The 22,211-nt window shown below is 42.4% G+C and overlaps 1 protein-coding gene across 1 annotated transcript in view; it reads left to right on the forward strand.

The window, feature by feature from the left end:
• Positions 1-1,838: 1,838 nt before the first annotated feature.
• Ube4A (Ubiquitination factor E4A) overlaps positions 1,839-22,211 on the forward strand; it is a 31,213-nt gene continuing 10,840 nt past the window's right edge. The window contains exons 1-3 of the mRNA XM_065239562.1: positions 1,839-2,812; positions 2,871-3,810; positions 3,872-4,845. Coding sequence (XP_065095634.1) covers positions 2,068-2,812; positions 2,871-3,810; positions 3,872-4,845 — 2,659 coding nt within the window. The 5' untranslated portion in view covers positions 1,839-2,067. The remainder of the gene's footprint in view (positions 2,813-2,870; positions 3,811-3,871; positions 4,846-22,211) is intronic.

The following is a 22,211-nucleotide window of genomic DNA, read 5'->3' on the forward strand; positions in this document are numbered from 1 at the left end:
TCGTTCGCATCTCTGTTATAAGATCACATCTCTATAATTATCATGACAAGTAACGGTGACACCCGTTTGTTTATAAGAAAGGAACATCGCGAAATCTCGACCAACAATACTAAAGCAAACCCCACACGTATTGACGCGAAGGGGAATTATTGACATTAATATTGATGATGTGAATACAGAAATATTGTCAATACCGATGTTTTGACGTCAATATTAAATGTATTGACAATACGATTATTTTCAATAAAAACAATCGTGTACGGTCCACATAAAAGGCGAATAAGCTTTTGTAATCAAACTTTTAATGCTCTTTCCTCGTGAACCGAAGCTTGTCTTGCCAAACCAACAACACTATCAGGTAGGGAAAATTCTCTGCTATTTGATAGTGGTGTTCGATTAGATAGTTGAGCTTCGGTATGCGAGATAAGGTCATTACAATTTGTTTGATCCGCCTTTCTGTATTGTTGGTCGAGCTGAAAAATCTTTGTTCTAAAACAAATCTATAGATAGAGCTGGAAGAAGTGGGTAACAGCTTTTGTAAACAATGACTTCTCTCGATGATTACTATAGAAATTCAAGGCACGCCCACACAAACCAACATAACCATCATGTAAAGGAAGTCTTCTTCTTCTTCTTCTTCTTCTTCTTCTTCTTCTTCTTCTTCGCATTTCAAGCTTATTGCATATCGCATATTAGCTTATTGCGTGCTCTCAACTTAGTGTTCTAGATGCACTTTCACAGTTGTTAATTGAGAGCTTTCGATGCCTGTACCATTTTTGCATTGGTATAATTGTGTGGCAAATTTAATCATACTTCTATGCCCAGGGAAGTCGAGAAATTTTCCAACCCGAAAAATTCCTAGACCGGACCGGGAATCGAACCCAGCCACCTCCAGCATGGTCTTGCTTTGTAGCTGCGCCTTTACCGACTGAGCTAAGGGAGGAAGTCTTCAAGAAATATTAAAAAAAGAGGAACTGCATTCATCTTTGCCTTGGGTATAGTCGCTTCAAGATCACGGACTATGATTTGAACTACCCTGGCATCCGGTGAACATAAGCATCGATGCGGCACCTATGGTTTGGTCACGTTTGGCCATCAATGCCGGTAGTCAATTAGGTCATCAACCCTCCGAGCAGATATTTTCGTTGCTTCCAGGGTCGGAACTTTAACAATCATAAAAGCAGGTGCTCAGGAAGTGACAGTTCACATCACGATTCACACTAAAAAATAATATCAGCATAATGCTCGATAATTGCGTTGTTTGATTTCGAAAAATATACCGATTTTTATACATCATCTGATCTGAGCACAATCATATTTTTATCGATCCTGTAGACATTCATTTCGATTTTTAAATCAAGATTTAAATTTTTGATTGTTGACACAAAATCTATTCGTTGACAGCTCATTCCCATACAAAGTCCCACCAAGGGGCGCTAAAATTTGCCAATGTAATCGTACTTATTTAAAATAGTTCCAGTGTACCAAAATTGATGAAATTTTGGATTTCAGTTCCATTTTTAATGCAGATAACGAATATGTATTTACCTCAATACCCCTAAACAACCCAATTGTAACATATTCAAGATTATCGATGAATAGTGGATGAAATCGAATATTATCGAAAGGCACGTGTTAATTCATAATGTATCCAAAACAAATTCGAAAAAATTAAGCAAATTTTATTGAAATTCGTAGAACAGATTACTTCGGAATAAAATGATTTGATACGGTGAAAATACGATTGAAAATAGAAAAAAAAGTGGCAACACTGGTCACCATGAACGTCACGCTCAATGACTTTTCTCGCTTTTCTCCTCGGAATCATTTTCCGTCAGCGAATTTTTTTCTCCAACTCATTCCTCCACTAATCATTAAAAGACAAGTATTTTTCTCGATACTTTCGCGATTTTAAATAGTAAAATTTCTTCTATTAGTGTAGAACAATGAATGGTGAATGATTGCTTCATCAAGTTAAGTTAACCAAGTAGTTTAGAACAGTGATTGAGTCAGGGTAGTGGATTATAGTTTTCAGTTCGTGAAGGTCAAACCAAATCCAAAACAACAATGGATGATCACCAGGGCAATCCGCTGAATACTAAAATCAATTGCTTGATTGAGAAGGTATTTCTCATTACGTTGAGCAAGAATCCCCCGAAGAGTGCACGCAGCCGGCAGCAGTTGGTGTTCATGGAGGAAGTGGCCCAGGGATGTGGCGACCCAGCTCTGCTCAATCTGGAACTGCTGGAGCAAGCACTGTTCGAGAGGATCCTTCTGTTCAATCCGACGGACTATTTGATTCCGAATAATGTGACGACGGCGGAAACGGAGGACGTTGCCCAAACTAAGGTTGTACTATATCTGTATGGATGTTACGTGAGAAACGAGCGAACGAGGAACCAGAACGATTCCATCGCGACCGACACATGCCAGAAGATGAAGGGACTGATTTTGAGGAATGCTTGCACGGCTCTCAAGCAGCCGGATCTATTCGAGGGCCAGAACTTGTCCAATCAGATACTGGATATCTTCAAACTGGGAGACGAAGACCAGAACTTGAAAGAGCTGTTCATTTCGGAAACGGTGAAGGAAGTGTTTGCCGATTCGGATAGTGAGCAGGAGGGATTTGAGGCGGTCAGGGGGGTCTTCTATCCGACGTTCTTGGAAGTGATGAAGTCGCTGAAAAGCGCTTCGCTGGTCAGTATGGAGCGGTGGATTATGCCATTCCTGCAGGTGTTTGTCAGCGACAAAAACAATCCTCGGTTGGGGCATTTGTTCTTGGATTTCACTAGCCCTCCGGTGGGAGCTGAAGGTAAGGACATCTGCAGATTTAATTTTGAGTTGAATTTATTAAGGATTGTATCTTACAGGTATCAAATATTCCGAATCACTGTTGGGTCAACTGCTGTCGCTATCGATTATGCCTCGCAACCACAATGGACCGTACGAATTTTTCGAAAATCCATTAAATACGAACCGCTCGGCCTACGATAATCTCTCGTCATCGCTGTGGAACTACACAAAGCTACATCTGGAATCGATGCACACGTTTTTTAAAGGATTCCTGCTTATTGGAGGGGACGTTCGGAGTAAAATACTGGATTGGATCGGGAAATGCTTGCACGCAAATGTGCCTCGTGGACAAATCTGGAACACCCACCAGATGCAAAGTATTTTCGGGAATATGACGACGGCCCCGGATTCGTTCAGCGTGAATTTCGCCGGAGTTTTGCTACGTTTATGTCAGCCCCTGCTCAAACCGCAGCTCAAGGTTCTGATTGTTGATCCGACATATTGCTCGGTGAAGGAACCCGAAAAAGCCGCCAAAGGTGTTCACATGAAGGATACTGAAAAGGAAACGTGCCTGCTGCCGGTCGAGGAAAATGAGGAACACTTGGAAGCGGACAAGTACAATTTTGTGACGGAGTGCTTCTTCATGACGCACAAGGCCATTGATCTTGGTTTCCGGGTGTGCATCGAAAAGTTCTTCCGGATGAACCGAGAGCTTCATCGACTTCAGGGAGCCTACCAGGATGCGCTGGCAGGAGGAGGAGCGGACGTGTCCGGCAACATCATGCAAATGCTGTCCAGTCAAACGCAGCAGTTCCTATGCCTACAGAATCTCCTTCGGGAGCCGTCGACTGATCTGCTGTTGCTGCAGTTTTACGAAGCTTCTGCCATCTGGCTGAGTCAGTTGGCTTCGAGGGAAGCTTGCAAGATTGATGGATTGGACAAGGCCAAAGGATATGCACCACAGACCGTAGACGAAGTGAAGTTACCACTTAGAAATGAAATTTCCAAGGTTTTGAAGTAAGTATTGATATTGATATGTGGAAGATGATCTAGATTTATTTAATTTTATTGATTCCAGATGCATTCCCGAGTACATAATGGAAAATATCGTGGGATATTTGCAATTCTCCCGGCATTTTGACAGCCAACCGCTTCGAGTAGACGTAGATGCTCAAAACAACATCTTTGCCATGATTTTGGTTTTCATGGGTTCATCCGAGCGCATTCGAAATCCTCATCTCCGTGCACGTCTCGCCGAAGGTCTGGAAAGCCTTTTGCCCAAGGAAACTGAATCCGGTGGATTTTGCTTCAGCGCAGCACTCTTCACCAATCACGTGCACCGGCTGGAAATTATTCCCAATCTGCTGCGGGTCTTTGTCAGTATCGAAATGACCGGCCAGAGCGTTCAGTTTGAGCAGAAATTTAACTACCGCCGTCCGATGTATGCCATAATGGATTACCTTTGGAAAATAGACGAACAAAAGCAATGCTTCCGAGCGTTGGAACGGGACGCAATCCGAGACATCGAAGCTGAAGATCCTCCGATTTTCCTGCGGTTCATTAATCTTCTGATCAACGATGCCATTTTTCTGCTAGACGATTCACTCAGCAATCTGCAGCAGATTCGACAGTTGCAAGCAGCCGAAGACGCAGGAGAATGGGCCTCCCTTCCGGCCAACGAACGACAGCAGAACGTTTCAAATCTCCGGCATTTGGGAATGCATGCTCGATTCGATAACATTCTCGGACGGGACACAATCAACATCCTGCAGCTGCTAACTTCTGAGACGCAGGACATCTTCTGTCACTCGTCGATGGTTGACCGGGTGGCGGCGATGTTGAACTACTTCCTGCTGAATTTGACCGGCCCGAAGAAGGGCAACTTCAAGGTGAAGGATAAGAAAGAGTTCGAGTTTGATCCGGCCAATACGGTGCTGGAGATCTGTCGGATCTACACGAATCTACAGGAGTGCAATGCGTTCTGTTTGGCCGTCTCGCAAGACGGCCGGTCCTACAGTCCGAAACTGTTCGAGTATGCAGAGCAGGTTCTGAGTAAGTTTGAATTTTTCTTTGTGTTAATTGAAGTATGTACCCCGTCTTCTTTTTTGACTATTGCGTTCCAACTGGAACTTGTAAATCTGTCCTCAACGGTGTGTTCTTTGGGGGTTTGGCAAAGGTATGGTAAAGAGGTTTCAGTGAAAAGAGGGTCAGCATTTAGTTGTACAGTAAGGTGGGTTAAAATTTCGACGTTAATTGAACAAATACAACATATGTATCTCAAAGCGCTGACCTTTTGGCATCAAGCTAATTACTACACAGTATGTCTAATACAAAGTTTACAACTTTCTCTCACAGAGCGCTCATGACGAGCAGGCTCTTGTTGCGTTAAGTTATTTTTTTTTAAACTTTCGCCCCGTTTTCGCAGAGGAATTCTTCGTTTTTATTATCTTACTATTAGTGATTGATAAGACTATGAATATAGCGACTATACCGTGGGTGAAGTGCGAACCAAACAGCTGTTCTATAACAGTGGTAGTAGTGCGATTAGAAGAATAACAACAAACTCGATCATCGGCGCGTGAGTCTCATCCCCCACACCGTTAATCTCAACTGTGGGCAGTCGGTGAAAAGAGACTGTTCACATAGTCGGGCGGTCCAAGGTATAAAACCAGTCTAGTATATAGTCACTATATTCATAGTCTGGCGGATAGAATTTCGATCTATCAAAAAGCGGAACCAATTCAATATATTTTCGACCAACAATTGAAAAGGTACTATCTACTTTTATAAACAAAACGCTGATTATTCTTTCCTCGGAACGCAAATTACCATTATCATCGAATAGGGGAAACTTTTCTCAACCTAAAGATGGTGTTAGTTTGCGTAGGTAAGCCTTGAATCACGAGAAAAAGGAATCCGAAGTTTTGTTCGCAATAGCTGATGTGCTCTTTTCTGTTGTTGGTCGTGATATGCTCGATTGGTTCCGTTATTTGACAGCTCAATTGGTTGCCGAGATTCTATCCGCCAGACTATGAATATAGCGACTATAGTCTAGTAGTGCGGGGCCTTCGAGGCAATTTTGTTTTCCCGAAGTGCAATAAACAAAACATCCTCTGAACGAGGCAGTCGAAGCTTGAACACGACCGTGGTCTATCGGTTGAGATTTTTCACCTTAACTCGGCGACAAACATCAGGTGAGGCGGTATCTTTATTTTTCAGGGAGCTGGGCTAGAATCGCCGGGATGGCGATGAATCCGGACTTTCCGCATCCCGGGTGGGGCGATCCTGATCCCGGTGGATGGCCGTCTAGGTGCCAGATTCCCGGAATACATGGACTCTGCAAGAAACCACGACGGAATCAGGATCTTGCGGATGCAAGGAATTAGGAATGGGGAAGCTCGTTTGCCACTACCCGTCCGACCTTTCCTTATTAGGAAGCTGGTCCTAAATATTTCTTAACGGGAAAATCGAATGTGCCTTTCCGGAAGCCCGAGGAGCAACCTACGCGCTCAAGGCCACAAGTGCCAACCAGTACCTAAGGTTTCTACAAATGAAGTGCCTGAACGACATGACTCCAATTGTTGTCGTGCCACATCCTTCTCTTAACACAGTACGATGCGTGGTAAGCTGCAGAGATGTCCAGAACGAGCCGTAAAACGAATTGATGGAAGTAAAAGAGATTAGACGCATCACCCGACGAAGCGGAGACGGTAGAGTCAACACGCCCACGTTAATTCTCACCTGCCATGGCACCTGCTTTCCGGAATACGTGGATTTTGGATTCTTAAGATGTCGAACACGTCCATATTATCCATCGCCCATGCAGTGCTTCAATTGCTGGGCTTTTGGACACACCAGGCTGTAATGCCGGTTAGCTAAGGCCATCTGTAGGAGATGTACTGGCGATCATCCGATCGCCGAGGACAGGTCCTGTGCAAATTCGAAGTTCTGCCAGAAATGTAACTCAAACGAGCATGGAGTCTCAGATCGCTTCTGTCCCAGTTACGCCAAGGAATCCGACATTCAAAGAATCAAGATCAACAGGGACCTCGCATATCCTGAAGCCCGGCGTCTCTACGAACAGAGCAACGGAACGAGGTCATATTCCGGAGTAGCTTCAGCCAGCCTCGAATACAAGTTCGGATCGAGGACTTGGCTAACCAAGTTCGTGACAAGGACAGAACGATTTTGCAATTACAAGCCGTCTTACAACTCAGAAATGGTAATCCCGGCCCAGTACTGATCGACACATCCCATGTTGATCCTGCCATGGCCGACCTTGTTGCCATGATCAAGCAACAAATAGAACAAACCAGTCTATAAATGGAACTGATCGAAACTAGCATCGAGGCACCCGGCAGATCATCCTGTAGTCCAATCCTAGTAGAACTCTTAACGATACCATCACCGATCACCGCCGAAACTAAACACCGTTGTTAACTCGTCGATCATTATCCTAGAATCGTCCCATCGAGTTTTCCAATGACTCCGCCAAACGTTCCATCAGTGATCTCGACCCACCAAATCGCCCACCACGCATAGCCCAAGCTCTCAAAATTCCAAGACCGCATCGCAATTCACCAGATCCGCCCGACAAAACCAAACCTACCCAAGATAAATTAACCACCACCAAGTACATCGAACACACGCACTAACCATCGCCAAGTATACCTGTGTATGGCCTCGGGTAGCCGGGGCACCGTTGAACCGGAAGCTATATCCCAACCGGAATCTTCGGACACCCCACGACGCTCGAACCAACCAGGCGAAGCTAATTGTGCCTTGGGCACGCAGGGCATCAGCAGTGCGGGCGCCATTCCCACACCGGAACTGCCGGACCACCTCTGCGGTCCTCGGACGGATAAGGGCTCACCAACTCATTCCCCGAAGGACTCCAAGGGAATCGAATCCGCCGCTACAACGACCGAAACCACTAGAACATCACCGGATATCCTTCGCTTCCGTTGGGACATCCCTGCCATGGATGGGTGGAACGCCTCCACCTGCCTTTGGTGGGGTTCTGTCTCATTCAGCAAACGGAATCGACTCCAGGAAGTCAAGCAGATGAACCGTTCGTTGGGCGGTAAATACTACTGGACTGTTAAACGCGGGAACAACTTCTGATACTCCGTCGCCATCGGGGTTCTGAAGGAGGTTCCTTTTCGTTTTATCGATCTTGACTCAGAGCTTCCCATTTTAGAAGTTTGCTTGGAGAAACCTGCCAACATCGCAATAGCATGCGCATACCTGCCTTGTGAGAGATTAGCAAACCTCAACGGTCAAATCGACAGCATCTTCGATAACCTTCCTGAACCGCGTATATTTTTGGGAGACTTGAACGCGCACCTCTCCAGCTAGGGGTGCCCCCGGTTCGACTCGAAAGGTTCCACACTGGTAGACAAGTTCGAAAGGGAGGATATGGTAATCCTTAATGACGGATCACCGACCTTTTTCAATGAACTGCACACCATGGGCCTAGCCTTATTTTCATAAATCCGACCAATTTGTAAATTCAAGCTCTGAAAAGTTTTAGTTTGAAAACAAACAAATACAAATTTGAAGTTCGTACGTTAACGTTTAGAGGTTGCTCATCGGCCTTAAAAGAATGGTAGTATAAGCAACCCCTCATACCATGGCGAGCACACTGTTCTTGGGTAAAAAAGTGAATAGTGGTACGAAGCTAGATCCGGCCAGAAGATCGTTGGGCCCTTGTGTTGCTTCAACAGAGGAAGCAGACGTTTATGTAGACACTCCTTGAGGTAGATCTACAGTCCCGGTAGTCACGAACGGCGCACTCCGTTTGCCACAAGAGCAGATCGCTTGCCAAATCATGTATTTCTTGGCAAACTTTGAAAGTTTCTACTTTCTTACTTCCTCCAGAACATCAAACTTTTGCTTGGCGGTGAAGAACAGTAGCCCCGGAAGCTGCCGGAAGTTCACCTTGACATTAGTCTCATCATCCATGATGAGACAATAAGGCTTCGTCAGCATATGGGTGTATAGTTTCCGGACCCGTGACTTTGCCGTTCGACACGATTTGTAGCCTTCTGAACTTTGTACGTATACAGTCCCTCCCGGTCTGTGACTCTAAGCGAAAGACTTGGACAGATTCAACTTTGTGGCCACATCTCTGACCGAAGCATTGGGATTCCGCTTAAATGCTTTCACGGCACGCTTGTGATCCTGATCACTAATAGAACATCCATTCTGACCGCATTTCTCCTTCCGTACGATACTCAGAGTTTTGTAGTAACGTTTAATGACTGCACGATTCCGAGTTGTTTTCCGATGTCCCGATGAGAGAGTTGAGGATTTTACAGGTGCTTGCGCAAAATCAATAACTAATTATTAGTTGCTGTTCGGGTTGCGCCAATTTTTCCAACTTTCGAAAAACTGACAGCGATAAAAATACAGTGTAAACAATACTAAAACTACTTCTACTCTTCTACTACTACTACTAAACTACTTCTACTTAAATTTTCAAATGAAAAAACCCAATGGGTAATGTTCTACAGCGTTTTTTTTTTCGTGATGCAATTTGATGTGGGACACCCTTTAGCAGCTATCGATTGTGATTTTAATCATATCGCAACTAATCATTGACCAGCAGACGAAATTCGCTAATGTGATTCTTGCATCGGCGTGGCTCCAAAGCAGCCATTTGCTTCTCGATAACACAAACGTCAACAAACTTGCAAGCAAACGTTAGTTACTCAGGCCGTCTGCAGCCGATCGATTAATTTCGAGGAAGGAGTTTTCCTCCTTACCAAGGTTATACAGCTCCTTTCAGCCACCGTCAGTTTGAAGCTCCCCGGTGTCTAGCATCTATTGGTGTGGAGCCAGAGATTGGAATCTGCCCGGGCCCATTATCGACTTGGCGATAAAGAAGAAGTTCAAGGCAGGATCCAACTCTGCGGCGCTTGTGAGATCACTGCGCAAACCCGCGCCCGAAAACTTTATACGAAGTTGCTCACCAAATCGTGTTGCATCGTGATGGATGACGAAACTTACGTCAAGGCCAACTTCCGTCAATTTCCTGGTCAAGATTACTTCGATACTAAGTTCGATGTTCCGGAGGATGTTCGAAAGAAGAGATGATCGAAATTTGTTCCTGATCTGGCAGGCGATTTGCGGATGTGGTGAAATAAGCGCTCTTTTCATCACTTCCGGAACAATCAACGGTGCGATTTACACCGAAGAGTGCCTTAAGAAGCGTCTCTTGCTATTCATAAGGAAGCACGAAAGATCAACTCTGTTTTGGCCTGATCTAGCATCCTGCCACTACGCTTGAAACGTGTTGGAGTGGTACCGAGCCAACGGAGTCAATTTTGTGCCAAAAGATATGAACCCACCAAATTCACCGGAACTTCGTCCAATTGAAAAATTGTGGGAAATTATGAAGACGGAACTTCGCAAACATCTCAAAACTATTGAAACAAAGCTGGACTTGAAGAAAATTTGGGTAAAAAAAACAAAACGCTGGGAAAATCGGTTGCACAAATTTGATGGATGAAATGAAGGTGCGGGTATTCGGGATGGGAGACGAAATTGAGTAAAACAAATTTTGTAAATCATAACTCATTAGTAGTTTTTCATTCCCCGAAAATTAAAAAAAAAATCCGATAATTGGTTTCATTTTGGTGAGTAAATATGTGTGTGTCATTTTTATCGAATACACCCTTTAAATTTGTATGGATTCCGGGCCCCTGCGGCATTCATGGAAATACGGAGGCGGAAGCCCAACTTTTTACCAAGGAGGTTCCAGAGGGAGACCTATGAAAATGGGTTTCCAACAAAATCTGGGATTTATGGTCACATACATGGTCCCAATAAACAAGCATATTCTTTAGAAAGGTGAAGGCTGACACAAGAAGATGGGAAAACACTCCTGACCACTGAACTCAGGATGTCCTAGCAAGAACAGGCCATACCAGAGTCTCGCATATCCTTTCAGGGAGCGGGTCGTTCCGGAAATTTTGGGAACTCACATGGAACACGTGGAACACATAATCTGCCACTGTACTCAATACGAAGGCTTACGATAGCTGTACTGCATACTGGGCCGCGTTAGGGACGCATATCGGCATATCAGATTACCGAGATCAGCGAAAATATTGTTTGAATCCAGTGTTGCCGAGTTTGAACATGAGCATGAGCATGATTGACCGCCCATGGTTGCTACTCTGTTATTGCCAGACCAGCTGTAATTACACAGAGAACCAAAAGACGAAAAATTGGTGATCTCAAACTGGGCAATACCAGCGCCGACCGCGCCCGATCACAGGTCAAGAAAGGAAGGGGTAGGAATGTGTTGACGTGACACTCGCTTTGATGGAAGCTGAGAGATCCTCTGCACTTCCACGAGGAATCACTGGGAAATTGGGTAATAGGGTTGGGTTTGCAGCAGGGTTCGTTTTGGTAAATGATAAGCTGAATTGATGTCCTAACGATCATATAACGCGAAAGAGCTTGGAATAGAACCCACGGTCTTCTGCTCAGTAAGCAAAAATGTTTGTCACTAGGCAGACGAGCTCGAGTTGCTGTTATTACCATGTAGTCATCTTAACAAACAAAACGATTGACGAATCTTGAATATGAATGGGCTTGAGGTTAGTCTCATGATGTTCTGCTCAGTAAGCAAAAACGGTTGCTCTAAGGCCACCGAGCCCCTCATATAACATTATACCGTTACTCAAGTTGTTATAACCGACACCAACGACAACGAAAAGTTTTACAAAATACGCGATAAACAAGCGATCTTACCATACATTTTTAATGTGAAAGGACCTGGGACCGCGTTTTTCTGCTCAGTAAGCAATCCACTGCACCAACGATCTATCAAATCCGAAAACTAAAAGCTACGAAAGAGTACTTCATTGAGTTCCATTTTCACGCGACGTTCAATGTTTCGATTTGCTCTTTACGCATTGTTCAAGCAATCATAACAAGCTATGACCGACGTGAAGATTGTTTAATCCCTGGTTACACAAGCTATTCGAATGAAATTACGTTCCCGAATTTCACTTGGTATGTAATGAACAACAGAAATACGCGATAATTCATATAGTTTCAGCGGTTGATGGTTAATTTTAAATATACTAACGGTACTGCCTACGGCGACTACGACGACGACAACAGCGACTTTGTAGCTTTCCTTTTGTCTAGGATATGACACCTTTGTCCAGCACCTCCACTTGAGTTTCATGTCTGCTATCTGTCACTGTTTGCAAAAATATCTAATATCAATTACCTTTGTTGTAATACTTCCTTCAACGAAAACAAATTTTCATGCATTGCCATGGTAATCTGGGAGAGGTTCGCGTCTAGTGCTTTCCCCAGGAACCGTTCACGGCCAACAGCTTCCGCCCGTCCAGTCTTGGGCGTCTCCAGCGAGGCATCCTTCAGCTTGCTCACAATCTCCGACACTGGCGAGAGACCAGCAGACGAGCACTTTTGCAAGCCGTAAACTCGCTGATTCACGGCAACGTCGGCCACCGAATCACCAACAAAACTCGCGACGGACACATTATCAGCACTTTCTCCGGCTAATTTACCAACCTGACCGTGTTCAAATTCGCACACGGTGACGAAACTCTCGATAGAACTACACGCCAAAAGCGTGACATCCGAACACGGTGAACCGGCCTCCAAGCACACTTACACACCGCTGGTTACTAAAAAACACACCCGTGCAAAGAAACGGATCCAATAAATGTCACTCTCGCCAAAGCAAACCCGTCGTTTTCAAACGGCAAAAGAAAGGAACTCGGTGAGCAATTTTGTGATACGGACTTTCCACTGAAAATCAACCGAGAATTCACGAATTTCACCACACCCAACTGCGAAACACGTTCAAAAGCACTTTTGGTACACTTTCGGTATCAATGTCGGTCATTCATCATCAACACCCACAATGCCGAGCTCTTTCACGCACCTTACAGCGCGTAAATAAACTGAAATTAAAAGGTATCACTCGCGATGTTACAAATTTCTGGTCTGGGCAGCGTTGCCAGATTGTTTTAAAGTTTATCGGCATCAAAGGTATTACAAAATCGGTATTTACTATTTATTAAATTTTATATTTTTTCCGTTTTTAAAAGCGAAAATTTTAACGATAGTGACGACTGGGATTTGAGGGGAATCGGTTTCTCAGTCTTAAAACACTCTTTAATTGTTTTAATTTAATTTTCAAAATTATCGTTGTCCTCAAGTGGTGATCAAAATTGTGACCAAGTAGTGTTTTTTTTTCAATTAAATATCATTGAATGAATCCAAAATATATGAAATCAGCCACAACAACGACTAAACTATTGACAATAACGACAAACAATATTGAAAAAAGCCACAACCTATGGCCGAAATGTCGGGCAGATTACATTGTAGACGTTGCAGTGTTTTAAGACTGAGAAAGCCGTTAATCAATGCAACATTTTATCTTTTGAACTATGCAGAGGCGACGCGTGCCTCTTTTTGTCACATGTGCACCAACATTACTCAAAATCTCAGTTTACCAACAGTAAAGGTCAATTCTTTTGAATGTCATTTTGTGATTTATGGTTCATTAAACGAACGTAAAAAATATGTTACCCTAGTTATTTTATACATTAATGCGATTCTCCTGTCACTCCGTTTTGCATACCAATCAATTACCATATTGTAAAAACCTGCACATTTTTGCATATTTTGAAAAAGCTTTTGTTCTACAGACATAACCATTAAGCCATTTAACCTGCTTTTCGCTCATCGTGCTTCTCAAATACGATTTTACCCTCTCCATGACCGAGAAACTTCTTTCTACAGAAGCAGGTGCTTGGAAGACACAAAATTTGTTTTCCAAGTTTGAACACTTCTGAAAATACATCTTCCAAACCGGTGTCATAGATGAAGGATACGATTTCCGAAACACCCTTTCCTTTAAAATCGTCTTTGGTGTACAAAACTTTCAGTTCATTAATGAGCTTCACTTTATCGTTTGACTTGAATCGATCACGAAAACTGTCGACTACATCTTTGGGAAATGTTCTATCATAAGATTCAAATTTGGAGCCATCTAGCAAAGCCGAATAACTGAAATGATGAAGGTCTTTGAAGCGAATATCTAATTCCTTCAATATACGATGCAGCAAAGAACAATATATTTTATATTATTTAGTGTATTCATTATTATTTTGTCGAATCTTTCCTCTCCTTGTAATTTCGTAATGCTTTTTGTTTCGTTGACACTTTTGGAGCAAGCAACAAAATCTAGTTTCTTTGACTGCAGTGTCAGATACAAGATATCAGTAAAGAAAAATATCTCAGAAAATACTTTCAGGAAGAAAATCGTATCGAAATCTAGTAGAAACCCGTGGAGACCTCTGGTCATAGAGCAAGCTTCACCATCCCACACATTTTCTCCTAGGTACATTTCCCCTAAACATGAAAGAATTTCCGAATAATTGCGTTCAACGACGTTGACCATGCGCGAGGTGTAAGCCCATTTCACTTAGCAAACGTTAGGTATTTTCTTCTGCATGAACTTATTCAATTCACAACCTCTTTTTGGGCTTTGTGAAAAAAAAATGACGCCAAGGAAGACAACGTAGAAAAAACCTTTTCGTTTGAGGGTTATTAGTACAAGAATGCAGAAGGACAAGATTGAGCACGTGTGCTTGGCAATGAATATGGTAGGCGTAGGGAAGTTTTTTTTTCACTAGCGCTTGCGTGCCACCAATATTCCCAGACATAACCTTAGCACCGTCGTATGTATGCGCGACAACTTTTTCAGCACCAATCTTAAAGTTGTTCGACGTCTTCATCACATGTCCGGCTATCGCATTTGCCGACTTATCCTCACTGACATCTTCAATTTGGACTAATTGTTCTACGACTCTTCCTGTATTGAAATAAGGCATCATCGAGGTTATTTTAGTTTCATGGTAACTTAACAATAGTTAACGCACTATCATAAAAAAAAGAATATCTCACCATTTTTTAGGCAATACCGAAGTGTTGTGGCAAGCTGGGATTTCCTGGAATCGTCGGTAGTCTCATCAACCATCACTGCTACACACTCCGCATGCTGCACATCACCAACCAGTTCATCCATCATCATCTCGCCTATGATCGTGATTAATTAATTTTGTGTAGTTGCGGAAACACCGGAGAACACGACACTCTTACTAACAAAATCGTTAAAATTCGGGTCATGGAGGGCGAGGGAAGCACATAGGTCTCGGTAGTTTCCACGGTTAGATGATTTATCACTCTCATCATGCCCCCGAAAGCTTAGTCCATGATTCGTCAGATAACACACAATCTCGATCAACTTCCACATAGACCTGTGCGCCGATCAAAATATTTTCGGCGGCGGCGTGATATGTTATTTTCTGCCGGCGGCGGCGGCGTGGCGGCGTCACGCCGTTTGCTTTCGGCGGCGGCGGCGTGGCGGCGTGTGTCGGCGTGAGTTAATTCCAACTGATTTAGAAAAAAAAAAATACTTTCCAAACCTATCGCACATGAACAAAAAATGCTACCCACATTTGATTTCAGATTACTGAAAATCGCTAAAACGTAGGTCACTCATAGTTTGAGTAAATTTTCCGACACTTTCCCGGGAAAAACTTCTCGAATAGGGGAAAAATTAAAAAAATTACACAGGTTAGAAGTGTACTAGAAGACAGATTAAAACCACAATCAGTTTTCCTAATATTCGAGAAGTTTTCCTCGGAAAAGCGTCGGAAAATTTACTCAATCTATGAGTGACCTACGATTTTGCGAATTTGAGTAACCTGAACTCTCATGCTTCGTTAGTGTGGTGACCAAAATCAAAAGAGGCTACTGCTCAGAGGAAACTAGCAAAACTTCAACGTCTAGCATGCAATTGCAATAACGGGTGCGGTGCGTAGCACCCCATCAAAAGCATTAGAACCCTAGCAGCACACTTGTCACTGAGTAGTTGTGGAAACTTGTATGTAGCTTATTTCAGTCACAATCAAGTTGCGGCTACTTTTTATGATGGAAGTGTGTTGCTTGGGAAGCAATCCTCAATCTGCTGCCCTTGCATGAACATGTGCAACTAAAAGTGGAAAGAAGGGCTCAAAAGATCTAAAATAGTAATGCCAGTTGATCTTGTTGGTCATCTAAGCATCTTACAATACTTCCAAAGAGGACTAGTGATGAGTATGAATGGAGACTGGATGAAACCAGAGGACAACTATGAAATTCCCTTCAACGTATGTGAAACGGCACGTTCGGATTGGGAAACTGGTGGTCCTAACGTTCGTCAAGGCTCAATCATATTTTTCACAGATGGCTCAAAAATTGGAATACGAACAGATGCAGGAATCTTTGGCCCCGGGTCAAATATATCAGTTGCGATGGGACATTTTCCAAAAGTTTTTCAAGCGCACCATACTGTGGAATATCATACTGTACGGTAAAAATGGAACTCAAATGCTGGGAAGAGCAAAGGGTGATGGCCAACTGGATGACTGTCACAAACTGAAACCTGTGGAAAAGATTTATAACTCCTAATATAACATACAAAAAAAGCTCTTAGAGCTCAATAAAAGAGCTCTTAGTATATACACTGGCCTAGTAACTAGTCACTGTCCTAGTAGATATCACATTAAGAAGATTGGTCGGGTTCAGAGTAATATCTGTCGTTTCTGTAATTTGGAACGTGAAATCTCGGAACATCTGTTCTGCAGTTGTGGTGCATTACACAAGCATATATCCAAATTTCTTAGAAGTATTAGCTTACAACCCAGTGATATTTAGTCTGCACATCATGGAAATGTAGTTGGTTCTATAAACCATATCATAATGGACTGGGAAAAGATGTGTCCAGGCAAATAGCTGTCTACTTGTTAAATAGTGGTCGATTTGCATGATACAAACAGCAAATAGGGGTACCACAAAAGTTCAAATAATGCACGGAGTGGTTTTACATTACTTACTCAATTTTGAGTCGTTATCATTGGCCGTACATGCGGAATTTGTTTAGGAAAATATTTCAAGTGCTTGTTGGTGAAGTCGTATTGCAAAGTGTTACAACCCTTCTATTAAGTATAAGAAAAGTACGACCCTATGAATTCTTTCATTTATTGAGCATTACATGTTTTTAATATGTTAATAGCGATAAATGATATGCTTGTACTACTCTGTTTGAATGTACACGCATTGTAGCCATACAACTTTTGGTTTATTTATTTGAAGCACAACTTGAACCTGTAAGAGATTAAAAAAAAAAGCTCAAATATCAACGTACTGTTAGTAATATAGAGTGTTGCAGAATGTCTTAGCACGATTTGAAAAAAAAAACGATGACGTAACTTTGTTTACAGCAAATACGATTTTTATTTTCATGTTCTCTATAGTATTCTTTTACAGTAAAACGTAGCTTCAGTCCAACAAGTTTGGATACTTTTTCCCAGTTTTTCACAAACTTTGTAACGGAATCCGCTGCCTCTACAAGTGTCCGCAAATATGCTTGGGTCAGAACCCAAAAAGTTTCGATTGGCCTGGCCTGGGGACAGTTTGGTGGATTCATCTCCTTGGGTACGAATTGGACTTTGTTGGCTTTATACCAGGCTATCGTGTCCTTGGAGTAATGAACCGACACCAAATCCAGCCAAAACAGTACTGAGGCGTCGTGTTTGCGGATCATGGGTAACAGACGCTTGTTTGAACACTCACGCACTTAAACATCGGTTGTCATTGTCTCCGTTGTCACCAACGGTTTGGAAAGCACTCACCAAATAGCGGAAAAAAATCGACTTATCCGCGTTGTCAACACTTCGGCCATCACGAACGGCTTAGTACTGATCACTAGGAAGAGTTTTGTAATCAAATTTAACGTATGATTCAACGTCCATAATCTCGAACACCGATTTTCCGCACAGCAACTGGTCGTATAAACCTTTTTGACGTTTAATAGTCTTTCTCAATCTAGCATACATGGATGAATGAACGTATTGTTTTCCCACTAATCTGTTTCCCTCTTGCTCGTACTCGTTCGATTTGAATGGTGTAGTAGTGTGCGCCGATTAAACGTCAAAAAGCTATATAACTTCCGAGCAGGGTGGCCAGACCTACCGATTTATCGGTAGTCCTATCGATTTTCGATATGCCTACTGATTCACAGACAAAAGGTTAAAAAGCACCGATTTTTCACTTTTCCTACCGAGAATCACAGATTTTTAGTAATCTTGAAAAATATTCATACTGATTTCGACACGTTTAAAGCAGAAGAACTGAAGGACAGTTACCCCCTCCGCTCATAAAGGTTTCAAGTATCGGGAAAGCCTTCTTCAGACGGCCTACCGATAACTATCGATAATAGTTTTGAGAAGCCACCTTCGCTTTGGCTTCTTCTGCTTCTGAAACGTCTTTAGACCCATTCTTGCCTTGGCCCGCTGGACGTTACTTTTCGAGGATCCCACGTCTCGAACCGAAGCCCTTTTCTTGCGAGTGAAAGCTTGCACGATTTTCCGGTTCAGATTTTGGTCAACAGGGTTCCGTTTACCTCCAGATTTTTGCTTGTCCTGGAAAGTTGCTTCATCACCATACTTCCGAATCGCGTTTCGAACGGCTCCGATGCTTACACCTTCCAATTTCGCTAATTTACTCAGAGAAATGTTGGAGATTGGGCTGAAAGTCTCCTTAATAATGATATTTAAAAGAAAATGGGTACAGTACACCATTTGTGCACGATCTGTTTGCGCTTTTCCAGAGAAATGCTTCGCATTGTCACGGAAATGTAAAGAACCGTAACTTGCGGTATGCGAAACTGTTGGTCGAAATGTAAACAATGATTCAGCGTGATAATCAGCTGCTTAAACGGCATATAAAACAAGCAGGGGTGTTCGAAAGTCGTGCTTAGACATTCTGGGACACCCTATATTCACTTATTCACCTTTATGTAAATCCGACCTGAATGATTCATTATTGTGTGCTCAATCGAGAAAGTGCGAACAAAAGTAAAAAAAAACTAAATGACAATCGGTGCACTACACGCTAATTTCAACGCGTTGAAGATGCATTTTACCTAAAAGGTGCTACGAATTTTTCATCGGCGTGACATAAATGTATTCGGCGGCGTGGAAGATTTTACTTCGGCGGCGCGCCGGCCTAATTTCATCGGCGGCGGCGGCGTATGAAAATCGTCGGCGGCGGCGGCGTGGCGCGGCGGCGCACAGGTCTACTTCCACATTCCCTGTCGGTTTTTTCTGACCAATATATTGTGATTGCTCCGCTGTACCTCTTGGCCATGGTCTATTGCTTCGTCAACTCGAATCTTCCCAAACGTCTGGAAAGCCATTGCGTTGTCAATATGATCTCTCGACGCCGCGTGAACTTTGATTGCCGTTGACAAATGACTGAGATCGTTGTTTCCTGTTCCACTCCACATCCCTTTGTCACCAGACTCCCGAAACAGCAGACATGGCCAGCAGAATAACTTCTGAAGTTTTTCGGATCCGGTTTTTCCCTTCCTGTTGCAAGCCGACTTAAGATTATCCATCTTTGGTTGGGGTACGTTCAGTTTCACCAGCTGTAACTTCTCTTCAACAGAGCGACGGAAAAAAGGTCTGCTTAGTATATCCATAGAGGTAACTCTAAGACCACTGGGTCCCGAAGAAAATCATTATTATTTTTGGCTCACTCAGTACCAGAACAACGGTCCCAAGCAGTCCCAAGCTATTTCACTCACCCCTGCATGTTCTGCATGAATCCACACACCCCTGATGTTATCTGTCAAACTTTCATAGCGAATCAAAACAAACATAGTGTAGTAATAGAATTTCAACTAGAATAGGGTACGTTAATCGTTTGCTTGGGACCAATAGGCTACTAAAGTGGTGAGCCAATTTAAAATCGTTAGTTTCGAATTGATTGTTGGTATATCTTCGATCACGTCCAGCTGATTTTCTTCCGGCAATCCCATTTTTGTTCTTTTAGAGCTCTTAGTCTAGTCCAAATATTTTTTTTTACTTTTCATTCACTTTCTTCATTACGAAATCTTCATTGAAAAAAACAACAACCACATACGATTTGACGTTTACTACTCTCAACAACAGAGATGCACGAGAGCAACACTCTTGAGCGAAAGAGAGAAGAGCGAAATTTAACTACAAACCACCGGAGGAAAGCCTCCTGGAAAGCTTATCGTTGGTGTGGAAGCTTTCGGTGCACTATGGTAATGAGACGCGTTGGCTACCTATACATCAACGATTTCCTTCATTCGGAAATTAATACATTCAAACCACTACGCAAGTATGATACAGGCCAAAGCATTCTTGACTGAGAGTTCCGTGTTGCAGGAGAGTCGATAGCCTCGGGTGCACTGCGGAGATGAAACGCTTTAGCTACCTATACATTATCAATTTCCTTCACTCGGAAACTAACACACTGGAAAAACTACGCATATAAGATACGCTGCCAAAGCGTTTCTGGCGGATATTTCCGTGTTGCTGATACACTTACGGAAGGTTTGAACTGGCGCGCAAGAGTTTAATTACGCGTTTTTATAGCTGTTTTTGTAGAATGAAAAATCAATGTATGACAGAGCCAGATGAATTTTTGAACCAAAACAAAATGCTCACTGCTGACGTGCCTGCATGATTTTATAATAATAATCTTCAATATTGAATTATGACTATTATGATTTTATTGAATATCATGTTAAGAGCACCTGGGCAGTGCACATGTTGCACATGTGGACGCGACGCCTCTGGAACTATGATGGGAAAATTCCGGAAGAAAACTCCGGGGAATGTTTGAATTAGCTTCTGAATGGAGATGAAAAAACATCGAGAAAAGCTGGAAAAACATCTAGGAAACTTCCAAGACACGAATTGAGAAACTTGTGGAGGGAAAGCCAGAAGAAGCTCGGAAAAACCTTCCAATAGAAGTCGAACAAAAAAAAAACCTGTAGCTTATGGTCAAACTTCCAGAAGAAGACCAAATAAATTTCTGGGAGAATTAATTGAACTTCCTGAAGAAGACGAAAGATACTTCCTGGAGACGCTGTCAGAAACTTGTTGAGGTAGATAAGAAGAAACATCTGAAGAAAGTCGGAAACCAGAGCGCTAACGGAACAGTCAAAAGAAACAAGGACATAATCCCGGAAGAAAGAGATTCCTTTCGATCCAGAAAATTTTTCAGATATTCATAAAACATCCCTGAAGACTCTGCAATTTCCCTGAAGTTTTCGGAACATTCCTGAAATGCACTTAGGTATATTCCATAATTCCTCGCAATTCCTCAAAAGATCTTGTAATTTTCCTGAAATTAGGGGCTGTTTTGGAATTCTCTGGTCATGCTCGAAGCGCTCGGAACTTCCCTGAATACCGGAATATCTCTAATCATCTTAGAAGGTCTCTGGACTTTCTTGAAGATTACGAAATCTCTTAAGTGCTCTCACAATTTTCTTGAATTTATTGTAACATCAGCATTGAAGTTCTCTGATCTTCCCGATTTTTTTTTTATTTTTAAATGTTATCGACACTGCCATTAAAAAGCATAGAACTTCCCATAAAATGTTCTCACCATGATCTAATGATCATGTAACGTTTCCTAAATTTGCATGGACATTGCTGAAGTGTTCGGAAATTGCCTGAGTTTCTCGCTCCTTTATTATTTCATTGAAATTAATTGATATGTCCTGATGTTCTCTGAGCTTCACTGAAGTTCCTGAAAACCATTCAATTTCCCTGAAGTTCTATGGACTTGTGAAGGTTCCAAAATATTTATGATGTTTCCTTAAGTTCAGTGGAGTTCGCTGGGGTTTTTTGAAATTTCCGCGTTTTCGAATTTTAACAGAAGTTAATGAAACTGTTTTTAATTTATCGAAACTTACACAAAAGTCTGGACTTTTCTGAAGTTTCAGAACTTCTTAAATGTTCCAGCAGCTAGTGTGGATCCGCAATAAAAATCTGATAGCATCATTGAAGTTCCTGAAAAGTTGAAAAACTGACGGGAGAAGATGAAAGAATCATTCGAGCAACGGCTGAAGAAGCATCCAAGGTAAGGTGAAAGAAAATTCCAGAGAAAATTGGATGAAACTTAAGGAAGTTAAAAAATGAATAAAAACTTGCGAAAGCTATATAATGTTTAAAAAATATTTCTCGATTCTCTAGGAATTACCGGAAAGAGAAAATGCAACATTTTTTAGAATTTTGAAGGCTCAAAAAATATGAGGTATTCAAAAAGATACAAGTCTCTCACAAAAACTTTCTCCGAAGTTCGAGAGCGGGCAGGCAATAATAATTTTGATTATTTAAAAAAAAATGGTATAAATCGGTATAAAATCTTAAAAATCGGTATTCTGAGGAACCTTATCTGTATATCGGTATCTAGTTCGGAAATCGGTATAAATCGGTATATCTAGCAACGCTGGGTCTGGGAAAAAACAAACAACGCAGATATCGACATCT

Source organism: Ochlerotatus camptorhynchus, unplaced genomic scaffold (assembly GCF_037179485.1).
Source record: "Ochlerotatus camptorhynchus isolate MF236.1 unplaced genomic scaffold, CSIRO-AGI_Acam_v1.1 ptg000056l, whole genome shotgun sequence".
Lineage (NCBI taxonomy): Eukaryota > Metazoa > Arthropoda > Insecta > Diptera > Culicidae > Ochlerotatus > Ochlerotatus camptorhynchus.